This window comes from Apus apus, chromosome 19 (assembly GCF_020740795.1).
Source record: "Apus apus isolate bApuApu2 chromosome 19, bApuApu2.pri.cur, whole genome shotgun sequence".
Classification (NCBI taxonomy): Eukaryota; Metazoa; Chordata; class Aves; order Apodiformes; family Apodidae; genus Apus; species Apus apus.
The window spans coordinates 238,643-262,720 of record NC_067300.1 but is presented as its reverse complement, the minus strand read 5'-3'; the positions used below and the strand labels follow the sequence as shown (position 1 = coordinate 262,720).

The window sequence follows — 24,078 nt, the reverse complement described above, 5'->3', positions numbered from 1 at the left end:
CTGCTGGGGTGCAGGAGCCCACTGTGGGTGAAAAGCACAACATGGGGCTGTGCCCAGCCCTTGGCACCTTTCTGGGTTGGTGGTGGGGCTGGGGGGGGCATGAAGCTCTGCAGGGTGCAGACAGGATCTGGGGATGCTGTGAGTGGCCCTGGCTGGACTCGGCTGGCAGCAGCCACGGTGGCCCCACGACTGGGTGTCTCCATCACTGGGCGTCCCCAGTTGTGCCGTGGGGCCAGGCGTGGGTGGGAGCGGGTGCACCCCGGGGAGGAATGTGGGCTGGGAGTGGCCACAGCTCCGCACCGGCACTCGCAGCTCAGCCAGCACTTGCCGGCAGCCACCACCCAGCATGGCAGAGAAGCCCCAGATCCAGCTCTTTGTCAAGGTGAGGGGGTCACAGGGGCCTGGGGTGCCTCAGGCCGGTAGGCAGCACCTCTGGCAGGCACCTGGCATTGTCCAGACTGGGGTAGCCTGGCCACCCCTGCCTGTTGTAGAACCCAGATGTGGGCACTGGGCGGGCACTGGGGTAGCTCAGGGCAGCCCAGGGCCCACCGTGCTGCTGCCTGCCCTGTGGGCATGGGGGGGCTGGAGGTCCTCAGCATGGGAGGGGGTTGGACTGGGGTGCCCCCACCACAGCCCCTGCCCAGCAGCCTGGCCACCACAGCACCTGCCAAGTCCTGCCTAGCAGCCACCTGGCTGGGGCAGTTGGTCTGGTTGTGCACGGCAGGGCCCACTTGGGATGGCACCTGGCGGCAATGGGGCCACCAGCATCACCACCACCTTCCTCTGCACAGCCTCTGCCACGCTGGGCTGTCACCTGCCACTGCCACGGGTGCCACCACACTGCCCCCAAGCCCTGCTCTCCTTGGCACTACAAGGCTGGGGCAGCTCAGGACCCACCCCCTTCCCCAGAGGGGCCCAGGGCCAGCACCTGCTCTGCCACATGAGCTGCCCCAGGGTGGGGCAGAGAGGCCCCAGGAGCAGACGAGGGCTGGGGACTGGCCCCCTGCCCAGTCTAGCTGGTGCCACAGGTGCTAGCACTGCTTGCCAGCCTGTGGCCAGCCTGGGCTTGGCTAGGGGAGGAGGTGGGGTGGCATGTGCCCTGCCATCCTCACCCTGCACCCACCAGGTGAGCTCTCCTTCTCTGCCTGCAGGCAAGCGAGGATGGGGAGAGTGTGGGGCACTGCCCCTTCTGCCAGCGGCTCTTTATGGTGCTGCTGCTCAAAGGGGTGCCCTTCACCCTCACCACTGTGGATATGAAGAGGTGAGTCGTGCTCCCTGCCCAAAGAGGGGACAGGGCCATGGGAACACTGAGAGGGGGGCTGGGAAGAGATGTGAGGGTGGGTTCTGTGGGATACTGGAGCCTGTTGTACCCCTCAGCCTGAGGGAGGTCAGTGGGCATTTTCTAGGGCAAAACTGCCATGGTCACATGCTGAGGCAGGAGCACCCTGAGGGGCACCACCTTGTCCTTTTGCCTAGGACACACATGCCTGCAAACACACACACAGAATCACAGAATGGTTTGGGTTGGAAGGGACCTAGTAGATCATCTAGTTCCAACCCTCCTGCAACAGCAGGGACACCTTCCTTTAGACCAGGCTGCTCAAAGCCCTGTCAAACCTGCCCTTGAAAAATACACACACACAAACATGTGCATGGTGCCCTGCAGAGCCCTGCACACGACCAGGCATCAGTGTCTGTCCCCATCTTCTGCAGGGCACTGGACGTTCTGAAGGACTTTGCTCCGGGTGCCCAGCTGCCTGTTTTGCTCTACAATGGCGAGCCCAAGACCGACACTGTCACCATTGAGGACTTCCTGGAGGACAAGCTGAGCCCACCCATGTCAGTGGGCACTGCCCTGAGAGGGGGCAAAGAGCCAAAGAGGGGCAGGACAGGTTGAGAGGTGGGGTGGGAAGGCAACACCTGACCCTGCCAGGCTCTGCCTCCTTCCTCAGCTGTGCCCATGTCCCTACAGGTTCCCCAGCTTGGTCCCACAGTACAGGGAGTCGAGCCTGGCTGGGAATGACATTTTCCACAAGTTTTCCACCTTCATCAAGAACCCGGTGCCTGCCCAGGATGAGGGTGAGCAGCGGGATGAGGGGTTATCCCATGCAACCTCGAGCTGTGGAGGGGCAGGGGGGGACACGCCATGCAAATTCTCAGGTGTCACCAGCCTGACACCAGGTCAGATCACCTGGAGCCTTTCCAGCCCTCCCCAGCCCCAGGCCACAGCTGGGTCTCCCCACACAGTTCAACATGGCTGTGCCAGGGCTCCCTTGGGAGGGCAGGGGCAGGTCCAACCTGGGCAAGTTAAGAGAGCCTCACTTAGGAAGAGAGTGGGCAGAGGGGTGGGCTGGCAGAACCATGGGGCTCATGCCCTGACCCAGCAGCATGGCTGCCCTCCCCACAGCACTGCAGCGGAGCCTGCTACGGGCCCTGCTGAAGCTGGACGAGTACCTGTGTGCCCCGCTGGAGTACGAGCTGGCCCAGGACCCCCACCTCCAGGCCTCCCGGCGCCGCTTCCTTGACGGGGACCAGCTCACCTTAGCCGACTGCAACCTGCTGCCCAAGCTCAACATCGTCCAGGTGAGCTTGACTATCCTGGCACCATGCCCTTCCCATTTCCCTCTGGATCCTCAGTGCTGTTAGCCCCTGGCATGAAACCCCATGTTCCTTTGCCAACCCCTGTATCATCCCCCTGCCCACTGGCAGCCCCCTCCCCAGCACGGTGCCTTCCCACAGGTCTTGCTCCCCTCCATGTCCCCTGCCAACTGCCACCCCCCATCCCATGCAGTGCGAGGGATGTCCTCTGGCCCAGCCACCCTCCCTGCCCTTGAATACCAGCCCCTAGCTGTGGGACCCTCCTTGGCACACTGCAGGCACACAGGGCTGGGCAAGGGCTCACCCCATTCCTGCCTGCAGGTCGTGTGCCAGCATTACCGCCGCTTCGGGATCCCCAAGGAGCTGCAGGGCGTGTGGCGGTACCTCAACAGTGCCAGTGCCACCAAGGAGTTCAAATACACCTGCCCCAACAGCGAGGAGATCATACAAGCCTATGGCTCTGTGGTCCGGTCACTGCAGTGAGCCGGGCACGTGCCCTGGTGGGTGTAGGGCCAGGGTTGGGCAACACCCACCCCAGTCCTGCCACCACCACCACCCCAGTTCTGCCTGCACACACTCAGGGAGGCAGAGAGCATGAGCTGTGCCCCTGGCACCCGAATCCCCCCCCGCTGGCACCTCTGCCCGAGGTGCTGGCAGCAATCTGCACCGCACTGAGCCCACAGATGTCATCATCTCTTGTGCCACCCTCCCTGCCTGGCCACAGCCCCCTCAACCTGCCCTGTGGTCCCTCAGGCACCAGGATGGGTGCAAGGGGCCACAGCCTTGGGCACTGCCTGTACCACAGCTGGGCAATGCTGAGGGCAAGGGCAAGAGCTGGAGGGGAAAGGCTGTCTAAAGCAGAGGTCACTGCAAAGGGTAGTGATGTGTGGCAGGCATCCCTGCAGGCTCCCTGGGAGGTGTGGTGTGCCACCCAGCAGGTGAGTGACCTGAGGCAGGGCTATGCCAGGGTAGTGGGCACTGCAGGATGTCCCAAGGAGCTGCACCAAGTGAGGGGAACCAGCACAGCCAGGGCAGAGCCATGGGACAGAGCTGGGGCAGCTGCCACAGGTGGTGGACACAGCCCAGCCCCATCACCCTGGGTGAGGGGAGCAGAGGGGACTGTCCCCTCAGAACCCACCATTAGAAAGGTCTCAGGAGCAGACTTGGGAGAGGGATGGGGTGCACTGGGACAAGCCCAAGCCATGGATCAGAGCTCTTGGAAATCAATAAAAGCTTTGCAAGTGAGACAAGTGTGACTCTGGAGTGACCAGCCCCAGCAGCTCTCCTGCCCCACAGAACTTCACACTGGCCTCCCAGTGCTCTCCCAGTGCCTAGCAAGGGCTGAGCCCATTATCCCAGCTCTTCAGGGGGCTGGGAAGGCTCTAAACACTCACCCACCAGCCTGCTGGCACAAAGCTGGCAGTAAAGTGAAATCCTTTGAGCCTCTGACCCTCCAGGTGCAGCTGGTCACACAGCTCCTGATCAAGGGAAAGGCAGAATGGAGTGACATATCAGCACCGTCCCAGTTGCCAGAGACCAGATAGTTCAAACCAGCTTTACTGGCAAGAAGTTAAGCATAGGCAATCTTTTTGTTAAATAGTAATATAATAGTTCCTTTAAAAACCCCACCAATTCATGGCAAGTGAGGTAGAGAGGGTACCCCTGCCAGCAGGGAAGAGCTGTGAGACCATTTCAGTCACCCCTGCCCCATCTGTCACCCCAAAGGCTCTGCCACTGCCCCAGCTGGAGATCTGCTCACTCAGGCCTGCCAGGTGCTGGTCCAGTGCTCTGGGTCCTGCTTGCCTCACCCACCTCCCTGGGCACAAGGGGCTCAGCAGGCCCAGGCTGCAGTGACACCTCCACCACCAGCCATGCAGGCAGCTGACAAGGCTCTGGTAGGGCTGTCATCGGGGGACAGGACAGTGCAGCTCAGAAGTCCTCGAAGTCCACTCCAGATGGTGCCTTCTTGCTAGGAGATGGAGGGAATGTCACAGCTCAACGCCCCACACCTGCTGCCACACAGCTACAGAGCAGAGCCTACTGGACCTCCAGGCACCAGGCCTAGGAGCAGCTCTTACCTTTTGAAGCCAGGGTTAATGAGAGACTCTCCTGGGATCTTCCTCTTGGCCGGCAAAGCTGAGCGAGCACCCCTGCTCTTCTGGGGACTGGGGTCTGCCTCCATCAGGGACAGGCAGGATAGAGGTTGCAAAAGATCAGTCATTTGCTCTGACAGTTCTGCAAACCCTGCTGTGCTCAGGGTGAGCCTCCAGCAGCGCAGCCAGGTGGGCCCAGCACCCGTGGTGGATGAGGAAGCGCTAAGTCTGGTCTCCTCTCCCAAAGGAGCAGGAAGCCATGGACCTGCCGTGGTCTCAGAAGAGCAGCGAAGCCTGACCTCCTCCTGAAGGCTAGTCAACAACCTTCCTGGTGATGCTTGGCTTCTGACCCAAGCACACCCCAAGGAGCAACTGTGCTGAGCCCTAGGCCCTTCTGTGTCAGGAAGGGCACTAGGACAGCAGGGTGGCTGACAGCAGCCACAGCTGAGGGAACTCAAGAGTGTCCTGGAGAGCACACAGACAGAGGACCAGCAGCATCTTGGGGGAGAGAAGGCTAACAAGCAGCTGGACCAGGGGAGGTGACCCTGGCAATTGCCTACCTGGACGGAAGAGCTGCTGGCTCTGGGCTGTGTTCTTCTCAGGGCTGCAGGAAGATGCCAGTGTCTCAACCACTACCGAGAGAGGAACAAGAGCCAGGCTGTGACAATAAACTCCAACGTGGCATGCGGCACCCCAGGCCTTCCCAGCAAGCTCCCTCCCCTACACAGCTCAACTCTCAGCTCTCCTAGCCAGACTGCTGCTGCCCCAGGATTTTTCTAGACCCCTAAAAGAGAGACCTCTGTAAAGTGACTCCCACACAGAGATGATGGCATGGTGATGGCCATGGGGACAAGGTTGTGCTTCTGCACAGAGACACATCACTGCATCCTCTGGTCCCATGCAGGACCTCTTCTCACCCAGGTGGTCATGTGAAGGCCTTGGCCACCTTTGCCAACTAGCCAGTCCAACCAGGAAAAGGGTGGTAGCACATCTGCTTCCCACCCCCCCTGGCCAGTCCACCCAGGATCGGAGAGGAGCCCCTTGGGCTGAGTCTAGGGAGGCACAGCCTTCTCCTGCTGCTGGCTGAGCTGGGGCGCCCCTGGGCGGGGGGATGACACGGTGGCAGGGAGCAGCCCGCCCTCCTCCTGCCTTTACCCCCTCCCAGACCCCCACGAACCTTCCAGGCGTCTCTCCAGGCTCTCGATGCGCCCCGCCATGCCGAACACCAGCGCCTGGAGCTGGCTCCTCGCCTCGGCCACGGGCAGCTTGAAGAGATCCAGGGCCGAGCACTGGGCCGCCGCCTCCTCCTCCCGCAGCTGCAGCGTGGCCTTCCCCGGCCCCAGGCTGAGCGCCGCGGCCCCGCGCCCCAGGGCGGCCCTGCGCGGGCCGGGCGCGGTGAGACGGGCCCGGGGCGGAGGGGCCGGGTTCCCGCGGCGGCAGCACCCACCTGAGCTGGGCGGCCTGCTCCTCCGGCTGGCACCGCTGCGGAGAGGGGGCACGTCCCGACACGGCCTGAGCCGGCCCCATCCCGGGCGCGGTCCGCACGCAGCCGAGCGGCGGGCGGGCTCCGAGCTCCCCGGCCCAGACCTGCAGCGCGTCGGTCACACTGCGGGAGGCAGCGGGTCAGGGGCACAGCCTGGTCCGCCCGGCCCCGCCCGGCCCCGCACTTACTAGACGGTGCCGCCGCGGCAGTAGCAGAGGTACCGGCCCGGCCCGGCCCGCAGGAGCTGGAACGGCCCTGCCGGCTCCGCCATGACAGCCGCGCCGGAAGGGGCGGGCGAGGCCTGCGCGGCCTCCGGGGCAGCGGGAGCGGCCGCCGCGCCATGGTCACCCTGGGGCTGCGGCGGGTGGAGGACAGCGTGGCCGCCAAGCACCCGGTGCGGCCGGGCAGGCCTTGGGAGGCGGGGGCTGGGGCACTGGGGGTGGAGGGGCCGGGGGATGAGGGAGCCGGGCGGGAGCGCGGGCGGCCGGTGCTGGGAGCAGCGGGGCGCGGCCGGGCTGGGGCGCCGAGGGGGGACTCGGGGGCCGGCGCCGCACGCTGAGGGGTTCCCCGCAGGCGCTGCAGCAGTACGCGGCCTGCCAGTCCCACGCCTTCGTGAAGGGCATCGGCACCTTCCTGGCAGGTACGGCCTGGCCCCGTCCCCCGATTCCTCCCGGCTGCCCCGGGCGCTGCGGGCGCGGCCCGGGGCCGGTTGCGGTGACCGTCCCCGCCTCTCGGCAGGCACTGGGGCCGCCTTCGCCGTGCAGAAGCTGCTGAACAAGAAGCTGCCTTACAGCCCGCAGTGGAGCCTGCTGCTGGCGGGGGGTGAGTGTCCTGCCCGGCCCTGCAGCACCCTGTGCTGCAGAAGGGCTGTTGGTCCTTCTCCTGGGGAATTCTTCACCCCCAGCTCCTGTCACATCCCCACTCCTCACAGCCCTGGGGGGGCTCAGGGGTGGCTTTCAGGCAGCTGCAGCACCTCAGAAGCTGGCAGGTGCTTTTCCCCACCACTGACTGCCCTTGCTGCTGGTGTTCACAGGGGCATCTTGGTCTCTCCAGCTGCAGGGTCCATTGCCAGCTATGTGGTAACCAGAGCTGAGACACGGAAATGTTCTGACTTCTGGATTTACCTGGAGACAGGCAAGTCCCCCCAGGAGCTCGCTGGGGATGGTAGGGTGTCTCAGCCTGGAGGTACGTTCACATCTCTCCCTGCTGCTTTCTCTGGGTTTGACCTGCCTGGTTCTTCCCTACTGCAACAATTTGCTGTCCTTGCCTCATAAGCTGGTGACCATTTTGGCCATTGCCAAAATCCCCAGACCAGTCCCATGCTGGCATCCCGTGGCTGAGGGATGGAGCAGGTGCAAGGGGTGGCAGCAGTGCTGGGGTGGCTGGAGCTCCCTGCCAGGTCCTGTGGCTCCTGAGGGCCTCTGTGCTGCAGGTACCTGAGCAGGGCTGGCAGCATGGGGTGGGAGCACTTGATTCTGCTTGTGGCCCTGCCTGCTATGTGGATTTCTGAGAGCCAGCATGGAGGGCTTGTTTGCTGGAAAAGGAGGAGGAAGGTAAGGGATGGAGGGAGACTGTAAACCCCTCCACACCTCGGTTGGTCTCTGGGCAGAGCTGGAGGGGCACCAGGACAGCTGCTGCTGGGTGGTTCCCATGGCTGTTTGCTGCTTTCTCCCACTGGTACCGTGAGCTCCCAAAGCTGGGCCAAGCTGAAGAGGCTTTAAACAATTCACTGGATGTCTGTGGTTCTCTGTCCTCCCTTGGCAAACACACCAGGATAGCTGGGGGTCCAGGAAGCTTGTTCTTTTCTGTTGCAGAAAATCTGCCCAGCCCAGAGGATGGAGAGATTATGGCACCGCTAGTGAGAAGGAACAAGTATGGGGATGTTGTGGAGTAGCCAGCAGAGCACACTATGCCCTGTCCTGCTTCACCCCCTCCTGCCTGCCCAGCTGCCTCTGCTGCTTGAGAGACTGGTGGGCTCTGTGGCACTGCCCGGGAGCTTGGATGAGTCAGTGCTGCAGTGGGAGTTTGGTGGAAGCACCACCAGGGGTTGTGGCCTCCCAGATGGCCTCTGAAAATCACATGTGAGGTGCACAATAAACATCAAGAGCTGAAAGGACACGTTGTGGGCAAAGCAAAGGCTGGTGGTGGGACAGGAAAAGCTGAGGTGCAGGTGCAGTCACCCTGCAGTAATCATTGGAGCAAAGTGCTCTGGTCCCTCTGAGACCATGGCACCACACTCCAGCAGCACTGGCTGCAAAGTGGCTGCAGGCAGGGACAGGTCTGAGTCAGGGGCAGAGCTGTTGCCCTGTGCTGTTTCTTCAGCCTAGCCAGTCACTGTCCCTGACCCCGCAGCAGCAAGGCCTTTCTTGCCTGCCTGGATGGGGCTGAGCTGGGCCCTGAAGCCTCTTGGGTGTCCACTCTCCCCTGCAGAGGGGGAGCATGCATGCCCAGAGACCCTCTGTGAGGTGCACACCTTGCTTTTGGGGCACATCACCCTGCCAGTCCCAGACTCTATCCAGGGATCCGTAACCAGCCAGCAAGGGAACGGTACTGCCTCAAATCTCACACATCCAGAGGGGCACGTGGGAAGATTAAGAAGCTACTTTTACTTAATTTTTCCCTACTTGGCAAACGCCAAGTCATGACTAAGGCAAACCAGCGGCTCCTGGTGGCTGTCCAGTTGCGATTCAGTGGCAGCTGAATTTCTCAGAAGGGGAATCTTGGTCTGAGTTCTGCCAGATAGCTGGTTTCTTACAGCAGAGCAGCAGCATTTCAGCTTCGACCAGAAGTGCCTCCTCCTTTATGAGGACTGGAAACCGTCCCCGAGCCTTGCCACAGGAGGCAGTCCCTGTTCCAGGGAGACAGGGAGCTGGGGAGGAAACTTTGTGGGCTGGGAGCATCACCTGAACTGGTGTCACATTTGTCCTGTGTAGCCACCAGGACAGCTAAAAGCAAAGTGGCTGCAGGGAGAAGGTGGGCTGAGCCGAGTCCAGCATTCCTGGGAGCTTGGTGGGCAGTGGAGGGGAAGAAGCGCAGTGAGAAACCGCAGCTCTGGCCGAGGCTCCTGCCCCGGGGCGTGTGGGGGAAGGGGCAGGGCTGGAGGGTCTGGCCGGAGGAGTGAGGACTCGGGGCTGGCCCCTCACAGCAGCTGCACCAATTAATTGCCAAGCCTGGGGCTGCTCTCCTGCCCTGCTTGGGCACCTGGTCCATGGCAGCAGAGGCTCCTTGCATGTTTTCATTGTGTGGCCATGAGCGCAGCGGTGCCCACAGGGCAGGGCCACCCCAGTGCTGCTCACACCTCTGGGGTGACTGGGCCTCTAGCACCTGGGAAACCTCAACTTTGCCACCGTGGCTGGTCGAAACTCTTGGACCTCCAGGTGGGCCTGAGTCTGGAGTCAGGTTTCAAGCTCACCTTGGTTTGTCTTGGGAGGTTCTCTGGGCTGGTATACGAAGCTGTGATGGTGTTTCAGGATTGGGCAGGCTGTGAGGGATTGAGTCACCTCCAGGCACAGCCTGACCTGTGGCTGTGTCTGAGCAGACCCCATAAGTGGCTCTACTGCCCTGCAGGACAGGCAGGCTCCATCAGCCTCCTGCTGATCGAGAGCCACAGAGGCATAGGAGTGGTTACAGAGATTTATTTGATTAAAAAAAAACCCTAACCAAACCTTCTGCATGTTTGCATGTCCCTATTCTTACTCAACTGGAAATGAAGGTGCATCCTCCCAGCTACCTGGCGTGGAGTGCTGCAGGGCTCAAGTCCTAAAGCTGGCACAGCCATGAACCAGGGAGCCATGGGGGCTTTTTTTGTGCCATTGCTGGAGGGATGGAGGATACTCTGGCCATGGCAAAGGTGAGTCTGGCTGAGGAACCACAGGAATGGGGAAGGCCCTGTGTCTGGCTGCTGAAGTGCAACCTCGGAAGCTGCCTGCTCCCATCAGCTGCGTGTTGCTAAGCCCCTACCCAAAGCCCCTGTGCTGAGGCTGGTGGAAGTCCAGGACAAGAAGGAGTCCTCAGAAAGGTCAGTGGGGTTTATGCATCAACCAGAAAGCCAGCATGGCCTCTGGGTGATGGCCAGCACTCCTGGGAGGTGGGGCTGCTGCTCCAGGGACTGGCTGGAATGGTCAACTATAAGGACTGGCTTAAGTAATGCTCTCCACCCACTTACAGAATCATAGAATGCTGAAGGTTGGAAGGGACGTTAAAGATCAACAGGTTCCAACATCCCCACTATGAGCAGGGACACCTCACACTAGACCAGGCTGCACAAGCCTCATCCAACCTGCCCTTGAACACCTCCAGGGAGGGGGCAGCCACAGCTTCCTTGGGCAACCTGTTCCAGTGCCTTCCTACCCTCATGGTGAAGAATTTCTTCCTGATGTCTAACCTAAATCTCCCCTCTTTCAGTTTAAAATCATTACCCCTTGTCCTAGCACTGCCCTCTCTGATGAAAAGCCCCTCCCCAGCTTTCCTGTAGCCCCTTCAGGCACTGGAAGGTGCTCTAAGGTCTCCCCGGAGCCTTCTCTTCTCCAGGCTGAACACCCCAACTCCCTCAGCCTGTCTCCAGAGCAGAGCTGCTCCAGCCCTTGGATCATCTTTGTGGTCCTTCTCTGGCCCCTCTCCAACAGGTCCATGTCTCTCCTGTGCTGAGGGCTTCAGAGCTGCTCACAGCATTGCAGGTGGGGTCTCAGCAGAGTAGAAGGGCAGAATCCCCTCCCCTGGCCCTGCTGGCCACACTTCTTTTGACGCAGCCTAGGACACAATTGCCCCTCTGGGCTCCAGCACTCACTGGTGGCTCATGTCCGGCTTCTCATCTCCCCCTAACCCCAAGTCCTTCTCAGGGCTGCTCTCCAGCCATTCTCCCCCCAGCCTGGATTTGTGCCTGGGGTTGCACCAACCCAGGGGCAGGACCCTGCACTTGGCCTTGTTGAACTTCATGAGGCTGGCACTGGCCCACCTCTCCAGCCTGTCAAGGTCCCTCTGGATGGCATCCCTTCCCTCTAGGGTGTCAGCTACTCCACACAGCTTGGGATCAACAGCAGACTTGCTGAGGAGACACTCAATCCCACTCAACAAAGATGTTGAAGAGCCCTGGTCCCAATACTGACCTCTGAGGAACTACACTTGTCACTTGCCTCCACTGGGACATTGAGCCATTGACTACAACGCTCTGGGTGGGGCCATCCAGCCAATTACTGATCCACTGAGGGGTCCACCTGTCAAATCCATGTCTTGTCAGTTTGGAGACCAGGATGTCATGTGGGACAGTGTCAAATGCCTTGCACAGAGCCAGGTAGAAGATGTCAGTTGCTCTGCCATTATCCGCCATCTCTGTAGCCTGTCATAGGAGGCCACCCAACTGGTCAGGCATGACTTGCCCTTATTGAAGCCATGTTGGCTGTCACTAATCAAATCCTTGTTTTCCATGTGCCTTTGCACATACTCCAAGAGGATCTGTTCCATGATCTTGCTGGGCACAGAGGTGAGACTGACTGGTCTGTAGTTCCCTGGGTCTTCCTTCTTCCCCTTTGTAAAAATAGGGGCTATGGGACTTTTTTTCCAATTGGCAGGAACCTCTCCAGACAGCCATGACCTCTCAGATATGATGGACAGAGGCTCAGCAACTTCATCCACCACCTCCCTCAGGACCTGTGGATGGACCCCATCAGGTCCCACAGACTTGTGCATCTTCGGGTTCTTTAGATGGTCCCAAACCTGCTCTTCTCCTTCAGTGGGGTGTCCTTCATTCTCCCAGTCCCTGCTTTCAGCTGCTGTGGCCTTTGTGATGAGGCTGGATCACTTGCCAGAGAAGTCTGATGCAAAGAAGTCCTTGAGAACCTCAGCCTTCTCAATATCCTGCCTAACTAGGTCTCCTGTTTCCTTCAGGAGAAGAACTACTTTTTCCTTGGTTGTCTTTTTATCCCCAGCATACCTAGAGAAGGTATTTCTTATTGCTCTTTACATCCCTGGTGAGATTTAATTCCATCTGGGATTTGGCTCTCCTGACCTAACTGCTTGGACAACCTCTCTATAGTCCTCTCATGGTACCTGCCCGAGCTTCCACGCTCTCTATGCTTCCTTCTTATGTTTGAGCTTTTCTAGGAGCTGCTTGCTCATCCACACTGGCCTCCTGGAGTTTTTACCTGATTTCCTCTTAGTTGGGCTGCATTGCTCTTGGGCCTGGAGAAGGTGATTCTTAAATCACCTTAAATCACATAAATATCAGCCAGCTTTCAAAGGCCCCTCCAGGATGTGCCCAGGTGGCCAAGAAGACCAAGAGCATCCTGGCCTGCATCAGGAATAGTGTGACCAGCAGGACCAGGGGGGTGATCCTGCCCCTCTACTCTGCCTTGGCGAGGCTGCACCTTGAGCACTGGGGGCAGGTTTGGGCACCACAGGATAGGAAGAACATGGAGGTGCTGGAGAGGGTGCAGAGAAGGGCAACAAGGCTGATGAGGGGTCTGGAGAACAGCTCTATGAGGAGAGGCTGAGGGAGCTGGGGCTGTTCAGCCTGGAGAAGAGGAGGCTGAGGGGAGACCTCATTGCTGGCTATAACTACCTGAGACGAGGTTGTAGTGAGGTGGGTGTTGGGCTCTTCTCCCTGGTGACCAGTGATGGGACAAGAGGAAATGGGGTGAAGCTGTGCCAGGGGAGGTTCAGATTGGATATTAGGAAAAATTTCTTCACAAAAAGAGTGGTGAGGCCTTGGAACAAGCTGCTCAGGGTGGTGGTGGAGGCACCATCCCTGGAGATGTTCAAAAAACAGGTGGACGTGGTGCTGAGGGAGATGGTTTAGTGGGATGGTTGGACCTTATTATCTTGAAGGTCTTTTCCAATCTTGATGATTCTGTGATGTTATCCCAGGACACTCTCTTGAGGAGATCCCTGAAGAGGCTATCTCCCCACCTGAAGTCAAGGGCAGTAAGCTTACTGTGAGCCCTCCTGGCTGCCCTAAAGCTCTTGAACTCCACCATTTAATGGTCGCTACAACCAAGGCTGCCCTTGAGCCTAGCATCCCTCACCAGCCCCTCCTTCTTGGTGAGGACAAGGTCCAGCACAGCACCTCTCCTTGTTGGTACCTCAATTACACTTTGTGGACTTGAGAATAAATCACGTTGTTGTCTGGATTTAATGGTCCAGTCCAGCTCAGGCCTAGTGACAGAAAGATGCCCCAAGTCTGAAAATCCAGATCCCGAGCCTGCTTTGGGGTCCATCCCTGAGTAGCACTGGGAAACCCTTAACCCATCCTCCTGCAGGGCCAGCAGTCCTCTTCTGTCCCCCTTTATGCAGCTTGAAACAAGGGGAGGGCAGAAATGGATAGCTTCCCTTCAGGGACAGGCAGTGTAGGGTACTGGAGAAGGACAACAGCTGTGAGCACTTGCTGCATCCCCGGTGTTCAGGCTATGGAGGCTCCAACAGGAGGGAGGAGCTGGGTCCTGCAGACGAGGTTCTCCCTGGCTCTGCCATTAGATTGTGCTGGACTTGCTGCGCCGGAGCAGGCAGACGGCAGTCACCAGAGATGTCAGGGTGGTGATCACAAAGAGCAGGATGAGGATGACCCAGTAGTTGTACATCATGCTTTTGTGGGAAGAGGGCTTCTCTGCTGGGATCATGTTGGTGAGGTTCAGCATGTAGCCCAGGGCCCAGCCAATGGAGGTTTCTGCTGCCTGTGGAAACAGCATGGCATGAGCACCACCCTGGTCAACCCAGCTCCACCAGCCTCAAAAGACCTTCCAGGTATGACCTCAGTGTCAGCCCAAGGGAGTGAGGGAGTCCACGCCACCCTGAGTCCTTGCTTACCCACGGGTCAAGCCAGCCCAGACATGAAGCAGTGACCATACTGTGTGGAGCTGGGCTCATCTGATGGGAGCAAGATCTTGTTGGCTTAGGCCAGTCCTGATCTTACTGCCCATCTCATGGCTCATGCAGGTGAGGGCAAAGTTGGGACCCTGCCCTGAGATAACTTCCCAACAAGCCTGAGCAAAAAGTTGCTTCAGATGGCTGCTGTCTTGAGGGCCAAGGAAGGACTGGAGGACCTGACTCCATGACCACAGCTTAGCTCCTTTTTTTTCCCATCTCCCAGAAGATCTACCCAAAAACTGGGAGTCCCATCCTGCCCCTGTTCCCTGAAATCTTCTTCTGCAGGTCTTTTGGCCTAAATCCAAGCAGATACCTTGGCATGAGCATGTGTTCTGCTGTTACCCACCTTCTTCTGGAAGGCAATGTTGGGGAAGGAATGGTTGTTGAAGTTGTAGCCTTTGGTGGTGAGCAAATAAACAAACGTGCTGACAGCACAGTAATCCGGCAGCCTCTTCTCCAGCATGGGGGCTTTCTGGAGCAGCTGGATGGGAGGCATGGAGGGAGAGAAAAGAGGTCAAGCCAACAGAGTCCAGGCTTTTTTTTCTGTGGCCTGAAGCTCTGTCTGGCCGCATGTGGCTGGCCAAAGTGCTGCCCATACCCACCTGAGTCTCTCCTGGTGCCATGTAGGAGCTGTCACCCACCCTCCCCCTGCTCCATGGGTGCCAGGACATCCTTCCCCCTGGAAGGGCTGCTCTTAGAACCCAGGTGATGATGCCCATGAGGAGCAGCCCCTCTCCTCCCCACTGTGCCAAATAAGCCCACCTCGCTCCAGCTGGTAGCACAGATGGTCTCAGCAGCATCCCTCAGGTCGCTGGGCAAGTGTATGGGTCTCCCCATAACTGTCTGGATGAAGTCAACCGTGTAGAAGAAGGCAGAGAAGGCCTGATGGAGGAAAGGAGGCAGCTGTGGGACAGGCTGGCAGCAAATCCTCTCAAGGTGAACAGCTGTGGTGGGCACAAGTGACCACCCTCACAGAGTTGGGGGTCTGGCTTTGCCAGGCATGATGCTGAGGCCTGGGGACACCTGCCCACCCAGCAGCCAGGCCACCACCCTGCTCCATGGCAGGACTTACGATGAAATTTCCTGAAACCTCCGGCTGGAAAATGCCATCGAAGGAGCAGTGGGAGAAGGAGCAGGTGGTGAAGTCGAAGAGCTTGCTGACGTGCAGAGCGCAGAGGTTCCCATTCCCGGTACCAACCACAGTGATGGTGGTATTGAGGGCAAGGCTGGGCCTCTCCTTCTCTGTGCAGGGGCTGTTGTAGACACTGCTCAGCAATAGGCTCTTGTTGTAGCCCGTGGGCCAGCAGGAATAGGAGACAGTTGCTCGGTAGCTCTCAGCCTGCCAGGGAAGCAACACATGGGACATGTGAACCATGTCATAGCCTGGGCAGCCCCAACACCACCGCCTGCCTGCTTCCATTTCCCTTCCAGGGAGATGTGGAGGAGCTTGGGCAGTGGGACACAGAGCTGGCAGATGCCACAAGGGTCTTGAGAGCACTCAGGATGTCTTGGCTCTGACTGAGGCGTGCAACACCTTATGGAGAAGGTGGGAGGAAGCCCTGGGACCACGGAAGCGGGCTGGGGGCAAAACCCAGGAGTTGGATGGGAAGGTGTGCAGCCAGCCCTGAGAGGCTGTCGTAGAGCCAGGGCTGGGGGACACCAGTCAACAAACGCCAGGGTGAGGGGGCAGCAGCAGGGTGATGTAAGGCAGCATCCCTGCTGAGCACACACTGGTACCTGGAGGAGCCTTGAGAGCAGCCTCTTGAGGACCTGGTCCCTTCCATAACAGAGGAAGCTGTGGGTGTACACTTTGTACACCTGGCCATACAGCTTCAGCATCACCTCATTTCTGGGGTCTTCAATGGTGTCCTTGGTTTCAAAGGTGATCTGTGTGGAAGCACCACCAAAGTCCATGGCCCCCAGTGTCTTCTTCTGGGGCTGGATCCATTCCCCGAGCCACCCACGCTGAACAAGGAAGACAAGAGTGCACATAAGGACATGATGAGCTGTGGGACAGCCTGGCCCCTGCAGCTGTCCCTGACAGGCACTGCACTCCAATGCCCACCTTGATGAAGTTCTCCAGGAGGTAGTTTGCGGTGACCCAACCGAAGACCCCTTCGTCCTCCCCTGACAGGATCTTTGCCCCCCGGAAATCGAAGGGGTATGACTTCAGCGTGGCCGCCACGGCGCTGAGGACGGCGTCAGAAGCCTGCTGGTTGGTGATGCTGTGGGCAGAGTGGGAGGGCTGTGCTAGGGGACCCTAGTGGAGCCCCAGCTGCTCACACAGAGCACCTGGGTCCTTGCCCCCACCGGTGGGGATGTCCCCTGAAAACCCAGCTAATTCTTGTCTCTGCTGTAGAAGGAGGCGAGTGGCAGGGGTTGGAGATATGCTCCCTCCTCCTCCCTCCAGCTGTACCCCATGTCTGGGTGAGGGAGCACAACCCCCTTCTCTATGTGATTTTTGGGAGGGAATAATTCTCACTGCATCCTGTCAGGCTGGCAGTAGGCACAGGGGGACTTTCCTCCTGGCTGGCCAAAAAGCCTGGTTGGGTAATCCCCATGCTGGCCCCATGCCAGCCCCTTTTCTACTGCTGTGCCCTGGAGCGTTTCCTGCTCTGAAAGGCAGGAGCACCTCTCCAAGGGACAAAGAGACATGGAGCTAGGAAGCTGGGAGGGTTAGGAGCTTCTCCTGGCCAAGGGGAGATCTCGCAGCTGTGCTTCACCATCTCCACCCCTGCCATGGGTGGTGAGATGGCAGGGTGGCATGCAGGGCCCCCAGCCAGCATTTGAGGCCAGGCAGCTGGCACGGCTGGAGCAAACACTCACTTGAGCAGGCGCATGCCAGCCGTGGCACCCAGGTAGAGCGGGGTGCCCACCTGCTTCTCCTTGGGCACATCTCTCAGGGCCTGGTTCAGGCAGTGCTTCAAGCTTGCACCAGCAGCTGGTGGGTTGGAGCTGTAGCTGGAGATGCCAGGACCTGTGAAGAGGAAAGAGCATTGCTCCCTGCAGGCGGTGGGCAGAGGCTCGGTGGGAGGATGCGGGATTGCAAGATGCTGAGTGGGCAGCTGCGTCCCTCCCAGTCTGGTCAAAAGGCAGGTGCTGCAGTTTTCTGTGGGCCTGAAGCCACCCAGAGTCCAACCACATCTCCCTGCTCACACTGTGTTCCCCCATCAGCTGGCAGCCAGGGAAAGGACACTTAAATGGGGAGTGGGAAACCATCCCTTGCTCATCACTGGGCTAGGCAGGGAGCTGAAGTGCATGCCAGGAAAAAAGAAACCACAGGCAGGAAGGTCTGCAAGCCTCAGGGGAGATCGGGGAGGTTTTGGGAACAGAGCATGACAGACACTGCGACCACCCCCAGTCCCATGGACTGGGACAGCCCTTACCCTCCACATCACACATGCTGTGCTCGCTGACCACCCCGGTGTCATTCTCCTTGTCTGCCGGCCACTTGTAGATGAACATGGCTGTGTGGGAGGACCCGGCGTCCAGCACGATGCCATACTGCAGGGGGGAAACAGGGGGTTAAGCCAGGGGCAGGAGACCCCCAGGCTGCCCCAGGCCACCCCGAGGGAATGCACTGGGGCTCACCCACTCGGCTTGCCCTGCCCAGAAGCTTCAGAAGCATCATCTGGCAGAGGGGAGCAGCTCAGCATGGGCATGCTCTTGCCCACATCTGCTTGCCCAGAATGGGGCTGGGAGTGGGCACGCTCCCAGCTGGGGGTACTGGCCACCCCAGGACACCGTGTGGCACAGCACGGGGATTCCAGCTGTTTGGGCACGGTGACCCCCTTGTCTCCTGGAGCAGATAGCAGGAGGCTGCCCCCCCTTGCCCTGCTTGCTCCCACCTCCCCAGTCTATCACACCTGTGCTCAGCTGTGCCAGGGGGCCCTGTGGCCAATGTGGGGGTACACCTGTGAGCGGCCCCTCAGGGATGCCTTGCCAAAGAAGGGCAGCCAGGCATCTTGTCCCTCCTGCCCTTGTATGGCTCGGCCATTCTCCAGCTATAAATATCCTCACTCCCTCCTGCCAAACAAGGTTACCCAGTTCCCAAGGAGGGGCTGCCCTTGCTGCCTTTAGCCCCCTGGCCAGATCCCTCTGCCTCAGCCCCACTGCCCATGGGCTCAGGGCTGCCTGTGCTGGGCACCCCCATGCCGCTGGAGCTGCTTTGCTGGGGCTGGGGTGGGGCCAGGTTGAGGGGGAAGCAGCTGAACATCTCTGGGGTGAAACCTCTCAAGGCTTAAAACTGGATGGTACAAAGACTTTGCTTGCTGCCTGCCCTGCCCGCACCTGGCAGAGCCTCTCCCTGCCCAGCACTAGGAGCCACCCCAGCCTTGCCTGCTGGGTGCCCTGATCCCATCCCTATCCCCATCCCTGTCCCAGAGAGCAGGCTCCAGCCCAGGTAGCTGCAGAAATAACGTGTCAGAGCACAGGCACGGACACCCAGGGATCCCCACTTAGAGGCAACCCCCATTCTCATGGCTCCAAACCAACAGTACCCGCTACTCCCCCAGGGAACCATCTTCAGCAGGTGGACCCCCAGCCTACCAAGGGTTCTGTTAGCTCTCAGTGGCTCTGGGCCAAAAGCTCCAAGCCAGCAGGAAACCCCCCTCTGGGTGTAAAGTGGGGCTGGTGTGCCAGGGCACATGTGTGGGGGGCAGCTCCCAGCACTGCTGAATGCTGTGGAGAGGAGGAGGGGGGCTCTGACAGCAGCCCCCCCCACCTCTTCACGTCTTCAAGCTGCTGCTTTAAACCACAAAGCAGGGGAGCAGGACATCCAGTTTGGCCCATTGCTGGGCAGGGTGCTGGGGCTCTCAGTCCCTTCCTCTGCCCAGCATGCTCCAGGCAGTGCACCCCTGGCACTGAGCGCCCCCCTGCCCCTCCCTTGCCTTGCACCCTCTGCCTTTCCTGCCTGCCCAGGACCCCACAGGCACCCCCTACACCCCCAGATAGGCCATTATCCACCAGGCACAAGCATGAGCAATAAAGGTTGATGAGTCTGTCCCAGTAAAGCCACTTGTCACAGGGGATGCCTGCTGGCAAGTTACCACCAGCTCCCACCCCATGGTCCTCTTGGCATGTCCTCCTCACTGTCCCAGTCCTCACAAGCAGGTGCTGGCATCCCCATGGGGGTCTCCAGGGAGGGTCCAACCCCAGCAGATCCCCTGCCCACCTCTGCCACACGTGTGCCTAGGTGCCCTGTGGCCACTGTGCAGATGTCTGCACTGTACTCACGGTACCACACCACCTCCTTGCCACCCCACATTTCACCCAGAGTGACACTAGCATTAGCAGGGTGACAACCTGTCCCCAAAGGGGACTCACACATAGTGGTGGAGCACAGCTGGGTCCCTGGGAGCATTTCCAGCCCCAGGATGACACAGGGGGGGAACTGTAGCTGGAGCAGGGGGACAAAGCTGGAGATGGGGATACCTGCAGGGTGGCTGGGGCTAAGAAATGCTGGAGCAGGAGGCAGTGAGGAAGACCTGCAGCACTGGGGACACCTGGTGCCACAGCCATAGAATGGGGGTACTCTGAGAAGAACAGCATTAGGGACACCATACCCACCCCACAACAGAAAGGGACATGGCCATGTGAGCTTGGACATGCAGCTGGATACAGATTGGGCATGGGAATCCCACATGCCTGGTCAGCCAGGTTCAAGGGATTCCCTCCTGCCTTCACCAGGGCTGGCTCAGCTGTCCTCTGCTTCCAGCCCCACAGAGAGCTGGCACTGCTCTTCTGCTGCCCATGCAATGGGGGGTTGGCAGTGGGAGGCAGCACTGACCCTCTCCCAGGGCAGTGTCATGTGTGGGGTGACAACAGCACTGCTGGGGCAGGCTGCAGAACCAGATGTCTCACATGGGTGCACCCCAGTGCTCTTTGCTGCCACCACCTGCAGGTCAGGGTGGGGGGTCTCTCCCCAGGGTCCTGGTGTCTGGACAGGCAGAGCCCATCACAGCCTGGTGCAGCGTGGCCAAGGTGCCTATGGCCCAGGACTCACGGGTGAGGGCTGGCCCATGGCACCCTCTACCTGGCCCCAGCAGCAAAGGCAGCAGTGCCCAGGCCCAGCCAAGGTGAGAACGTGTGGCAACACGACCTGGCACAGTGTGGTGGGTGCTGTCAGTCTGGGGAGTGCCCGGCACTCCGCCAGCACCCACACCATGGCTCGCTCCTGGCTGCTCCCACACCAGGGGAGCCTCTGCAGCCTGGCACCAGTCCCCCGCTCCCAGGGTGCAGGGTTTTGTACCCTGTCCTGTCCCCACAGAGGAGCTGTCCTCCCTGGCAGCAGTGGTGAAAGTGAGCACAGGCATGTGTGCAGCAAGGGGCTGGGGCTGACCTGGACAGCCAAGAGGATCTCCAGGGATGAGGGAGAGGTCCCATCCTCTCCCCAGACTTGGGGATACACACACACCTCCAGCATCCACACAGGGATCAGGGATGGGGTCACTCACAGTGGGGCTGTCCAAGCTCCTGCCTCAGCTGCTGTCCCAGATCCTGTGCCTGGGCAGCAGAGCCACACAAAGGGCAAAGAAGGGTTGTCTGCAGAGCCCCTGCAGATGAGAAGCCCAGGGAGGGAGAAACCAGGCTGAAGGCCCATCTCATTAGTGATTTGCAGCGTAAGCACTGGCCCGCAGCTCTGCCAGCTGAGGCGTCTGGCATCTGCCAAGGATTGGGCTGAAAACAAGGGCTGGAGGGACACAAGGATGCCCTGACACGCTCCCATGCTGGCGCCTGCCTCCTGTCATCCCTCTCATCCTCCCTGACACGCTCAGCTGCCAACACCCCCTGGGCTTGCCAGGGCCTCACATGCATGTTCTTGGCCCTGGTAAGACTGTCTGTGGGACAGTCCTCAACTCCAGCATCTCCTGGTGGCACAGGGATGATAGATTTTTCTAACAACAGGACTCCCTGACCAGACCCTTGTGATGCCACAGGGCTGGGGGATGGTGTGGCCCCACACTGGGACAGTGTCCCTGTGCCACCTCTAGCCGTGCTGCCTCCTGGGTCACCCATGGCCCTGTGGGCTCTGTCACACTGCAGCGTTTCTCAGTCCAGCCCAAACCAGGGCTGCTCAGTCCTGAAGCCCCTGCAGAAGGGATGCAGAGGGCAGGGATGTCCCCAGAGGCCACGGGGCAGTGAAGACACGAGTAGGGCTCAGGCGTCTTGGTGAGTGCATGGCTCTGCCTAGAAATATTCCACACACTGGGGGAGGAGGCAGGGGACACACTGAAAACGGCCCAACTCACTGCAGTCCAGCACCATGCCCCACAGGTGTGCCTGGGCCTCCAGCCCCTGCCCCACAGGTTCTCTGGGTGGCCCCATGGGGCAGTGGGGGCTCAGTCCAGCCCCACAACATCTGATCTTCCTCGAGGGCATCAAGACCCATGGGCCCTCAGGTCTGTGGTGGGCTATGATAGGTTTCCTTCCCACCATGGGAGCTGCAGCTCTGCTGGGATGGTTGGCAGGGGAAGAGCCCTGCAGAGTTTGTAGCAGCCAGGGAAGAGATTTAACAAAAGAAGGAAAAATGGTTGTCAAAAGAAGGCAACAGCTCCAGTGAACAGCACTGGTGCTGAAAGGCCTGTTACGGACCAGCGAGGGAAGGGGAACACCATGCTCCCAGATCAGTCCCTCTAGCAATAGGATAACTAATTTGGAGTATTTTTAGGGCAATATTCCAAGCAAAGGAGCTGGAAAAGGAAGACATGGAGCCATAACTCAGCAGTGAACAGTGCTATCAGCCAGCAGCTGTGCCAATGTGGACCGAGCCAGCAAGGACCATGACTTGCCCCCGTAAGTGAGAGCACATGCCTGGGGTCCATTGCAGCAGGACCAACCTCTGCCTCATGTCTGCACATTCTGGGCTGAGTTAGATGATGCCAAAGCTTTGCATCCTCAAAACAAGGCCCTGAGACTTGTGCAAAAGCAAACAGCTCAGTGCCTACCTGGCACAGCCATGACACTGGTGATGAGCTCTGGTGGGCAGTGCCTCTCTACACACTCCATGTGGGCTTGGCACATCCAAGAAGGGTGCAAGACCCCAAGTCCACGGGCCAGGCCAAGCGGGGCCAAGACCACAGGAGTGTTCAGAGATTCTCAGTCCCAAACTGCAGGGCTACCTTCAGACTGTAAGGTGCTACCCTTCAGAGAGAAAGTACAAAAAAGCTCAAAAATTAAATTTCTGGGAATGCACCTGACTTAAAAGCAAAGATCCATCTTGGAACCAGGAGCAGAAAAGGCTTCCCAGGCTGTGCCAAGCGCTGCAGTTGGGGCTCAGCACTAATCTGTCTCATTCCCTCATGTCCAAAGAGACAAAATCTGTTTTAAAACCAACCATGGGCACTGCTCAATATGCCTCAGCATGTGGCAATGAGTGGCAAAGAAAGGTGTCAGGGGGAAAGAGTTAATCATTGCTAGTTACACTAGCGGCATCAAGGATAATTTTGGCTAAGCCAGCTCATTTTCTCAACCTCATCTTCATTGCATTTGACAAACACAGAGTGAAAGGAACACATCTGGCACTCAGGCCAGCTCAGAAAGTTTACAAGTAAATTGCTTGGGATGAGAAAATGGGGGGTTTGGATGAGCTATTTTCCACGACAAGAGCCTTCACTCCATGGAATAGCCCTGTCTGTCACAAAAAAACCAAACCAAACCAACAGCAAAAACAAACAAACAACAAAACAACAATAAAACCCAACAATTTTTTTTTAAAACAAAAGACTTGAACTGCAAAAGAGTCAACTGGGGGATTTAGCCAACAAGAAATTGGTTGGGGACTTCTTTCAGCATCTAAATTTACACCAAAAAAAAGGATGAAAAAATGTAGCTTGTTCTCACGGGGAGGTGCATTTCTGGTCCAGCAGCGCTGGCTCCAGCGCGGGCGGTGCTGGGGGTGCCCGGGGTGCCCCGGCCCCAGCACAGCGGTGGTGACACACCCGGACACACCGCCGTTATTTTGTAGGGAGCCCAGTGGATTCATCTCTCAAAACACAAGTCTGTGGTGCCGGGCGGGGGGTACCCGCGGCAGGGGCTCGCTGCTGGCCTGGGGCCGGAGGGAGCTGCTCCCGCCCTGCTGCTCGGGGACCCCCAGCCCTGCTGCCATCCCGCGGCTCCAGGGATGTGCTGGGGGCCGGAGCCGCTGCCGCCCGGACATCCTGCAGATCGGGGTCCCCACTGCGGCTCCCCCAGCCCTGGTAGCCCAGGACCTCCTGTGCCTGCCGTCCGCGTCCCCTCCCTGCCCGGCGTCCCCGGTGCCGGCCCCGCTCACCTTGAAGCCCGGCGGGCCCCGCGTGTCCCCGGAGCCGAGGCAGAGCAGGAGGATGCCCAGGAGGCAGCCGAGGGCGAGGAGCAGGAGGACGGCGGCGATCCGGCGGGCCATGGCGGGGGCCGAGCGGGGCAGGTGAGCGGCTCCGCGGCGGCTGCAGCTGCTGCCGCTGCTCCTCCTGCCCCGCCGCCTCCTCCTCCTCCTCGCCCGCCTCTCCCGGCTGAGTCACCGCCGCCCCGGCCCACCCGGGAGGGAAATCGGGCTCTGCCGCGCTGCGCGGGTGGGGTCGGGCTGCCCCTGTCCCGGGCTGAGCTCCGTTCTGCCCCCGCCCCCGGTATCACGCCTGCCCCGGGATCAGCCCCATCGACCCACTTCCCCGCCCCCCGCCGAATGGTCCTTGACCCAGGACTCAGCCCCATCCCGCCCCCCCCGGGCATCACCCTTGCCCCGCGATCAGCCTCCTCCTGCTCCCCGCCCTCGGGCATCACCATTTCTTCGGGCTCAGCCCCACCCTGTCCCTTTTCCCCGGCCAAATCCTTTGGATTAGTCCCATCTTCTCCCCCTCACCAGGCATTGTCCTTGACGCAGGGCTCAGCCCCATCCTGCCCCGTCCCCCTCGCCTCAGGCATTGCCTGTGTCCTGGGACTCAGCCCAAAGGTGCGTTTGGTGGAGGTGAGAACACCCTGAGCAACAAAAAAGCTCCAAAAAAGTGTCTCACGTATTACAATTAACAGCTACGAGTATGTTACTGCTTTTAATCATTACAAGGAGTTTGTGAC

General features: G+C 59.6%; 4 protein-coding genes across 7 annotated transcripts; 2 read left to right on the top strand and 2 right to left on the bottom strand.

The window, feature by feature from the left end:
- The first annotated feature begins 337 nt into the window (after positions 1–337).
- On the top strand, positions 338–3,475 carry CLIC3 (chloride intracellular channel 3). Its single transcript, XM_051636362.1, has 6 exons — positions 338–382; positions 1,152–1,261; positions 1,714–1,839; positions 1,973–2,079; positions 2,408–2,583; positions 2,920–3,475. Exons 1-6 carry the CDS (start codon positions 347–349, stop codon positions 3,079–3,081), a joined length of 717 nt encoding a protein of 238 aa, XP_051492322.1. The 5' UTR covers positions 338–346; the 3' UTR covers positions 3,082–3,475.
- Positions 3,476–4,184: 709 nt separating this feature from the next.
- Positions 4,185–6,449, bottom strand: PAXX (PAXX non-homologous end joining factor). Of its 3 annotated transcripts, none has more exons than XM_051636698.1 (6): positions 6,363–6,449; positions 6,139–6,297; positions 5,869–6,068; positions 5,252–5,323; positions 4,677–4,770; positions 4,185–4,567 (listed from the first exon to the last, which is right to left on the bottom strand). In XM_051636698.1, the coding sequence occupies exons 1-6, from the start codon at positions 6,443–6,445 to the stop codon at positions 4,528–4,530; spliced, it is 648 nt and encodes a 215-aa protein (XP_051492658.1). In that variant the 5' UTR covers positions 6,446–6,449; the 3' UTR covers positions 4,185–4,527. The 3 variants fall into 3 exon arrangements, with proteins under 3 accessions (XP_051492658.1, XP_051492656.1, XP_051492657.1); XM_051636696.1 differs by having other exon boundaries at positions 4,185–4,563; XM_051636697.1 differs by lacking the exon at positions 4,185–4,567 and having other exon boundaries at positions 4,685–5,323.
- A 23-nt stretch (positions 6,450–6,472) lies between these two features.
- Positions 6,473–8,290, top strand: TMEM141 (transmembrane protein 141). Of its 2 annotated transcripts, none has more exons than XM_051636695.1 (5): positions 6,473–6,568; positions 6,748–6,814; positions 6,913–6,996; positions 7,228–7,308; positions 7,989–8,290. In XM_051636695.1, the coding sequence occupies exons 1-5, from the start codon at positions 6,515–6,517 to the stop codon at positions 8,066–8,068; spliced, it is 366 nt and encodes a 121-aa protein (XP_051492655.1). In that variant the 5' UTR covers positions 6,473–6,514; the 3' UTR covers positions 8,069–8,290. The 2 variants fall into 2 exon arrangements, with proteins under 2 accessions (XP_051492655.1, XP_051492654.1); XM_051636694.1 differs by having other exon boundaries at positions 7,228–7,359.
- A 3,136-nt stretch (positions 8,291–11,426) lies between these two features.
- ENTPD2 (ectonucleoside triphosphate diphosphohydrolase 2) lies at positions 11,427–23,541 on the bottom strand. Its single transcript, XM_051636693.1, has 9 exons — positions 23,303–23,541; positions 17,418–17,535; positions 16,858–17,008; positions 16,097–16,256; positions 15,769–15,996; positions 15,104–15,370; positions 14,794–14,913; positions 14,378–14,512; positions 11,427–13,838 (listed from the first exon to the last, which is right to left on the bottom strand). The coding sequence occupies exons 1-9, from the start codon at positions 23,411–23,413 to the stop codon at positions 13,638–13,640; spliced, it is 1,491 nt and encodes a 496-aa protein (XP_051492653.1). The 5' UTR covers positions 23,414–23,541; the 3' UTR covers positions 11,427–13,637.
- Between the last annotated feature and the right edge of the window lie 537 nt (positions 23,542–24,078).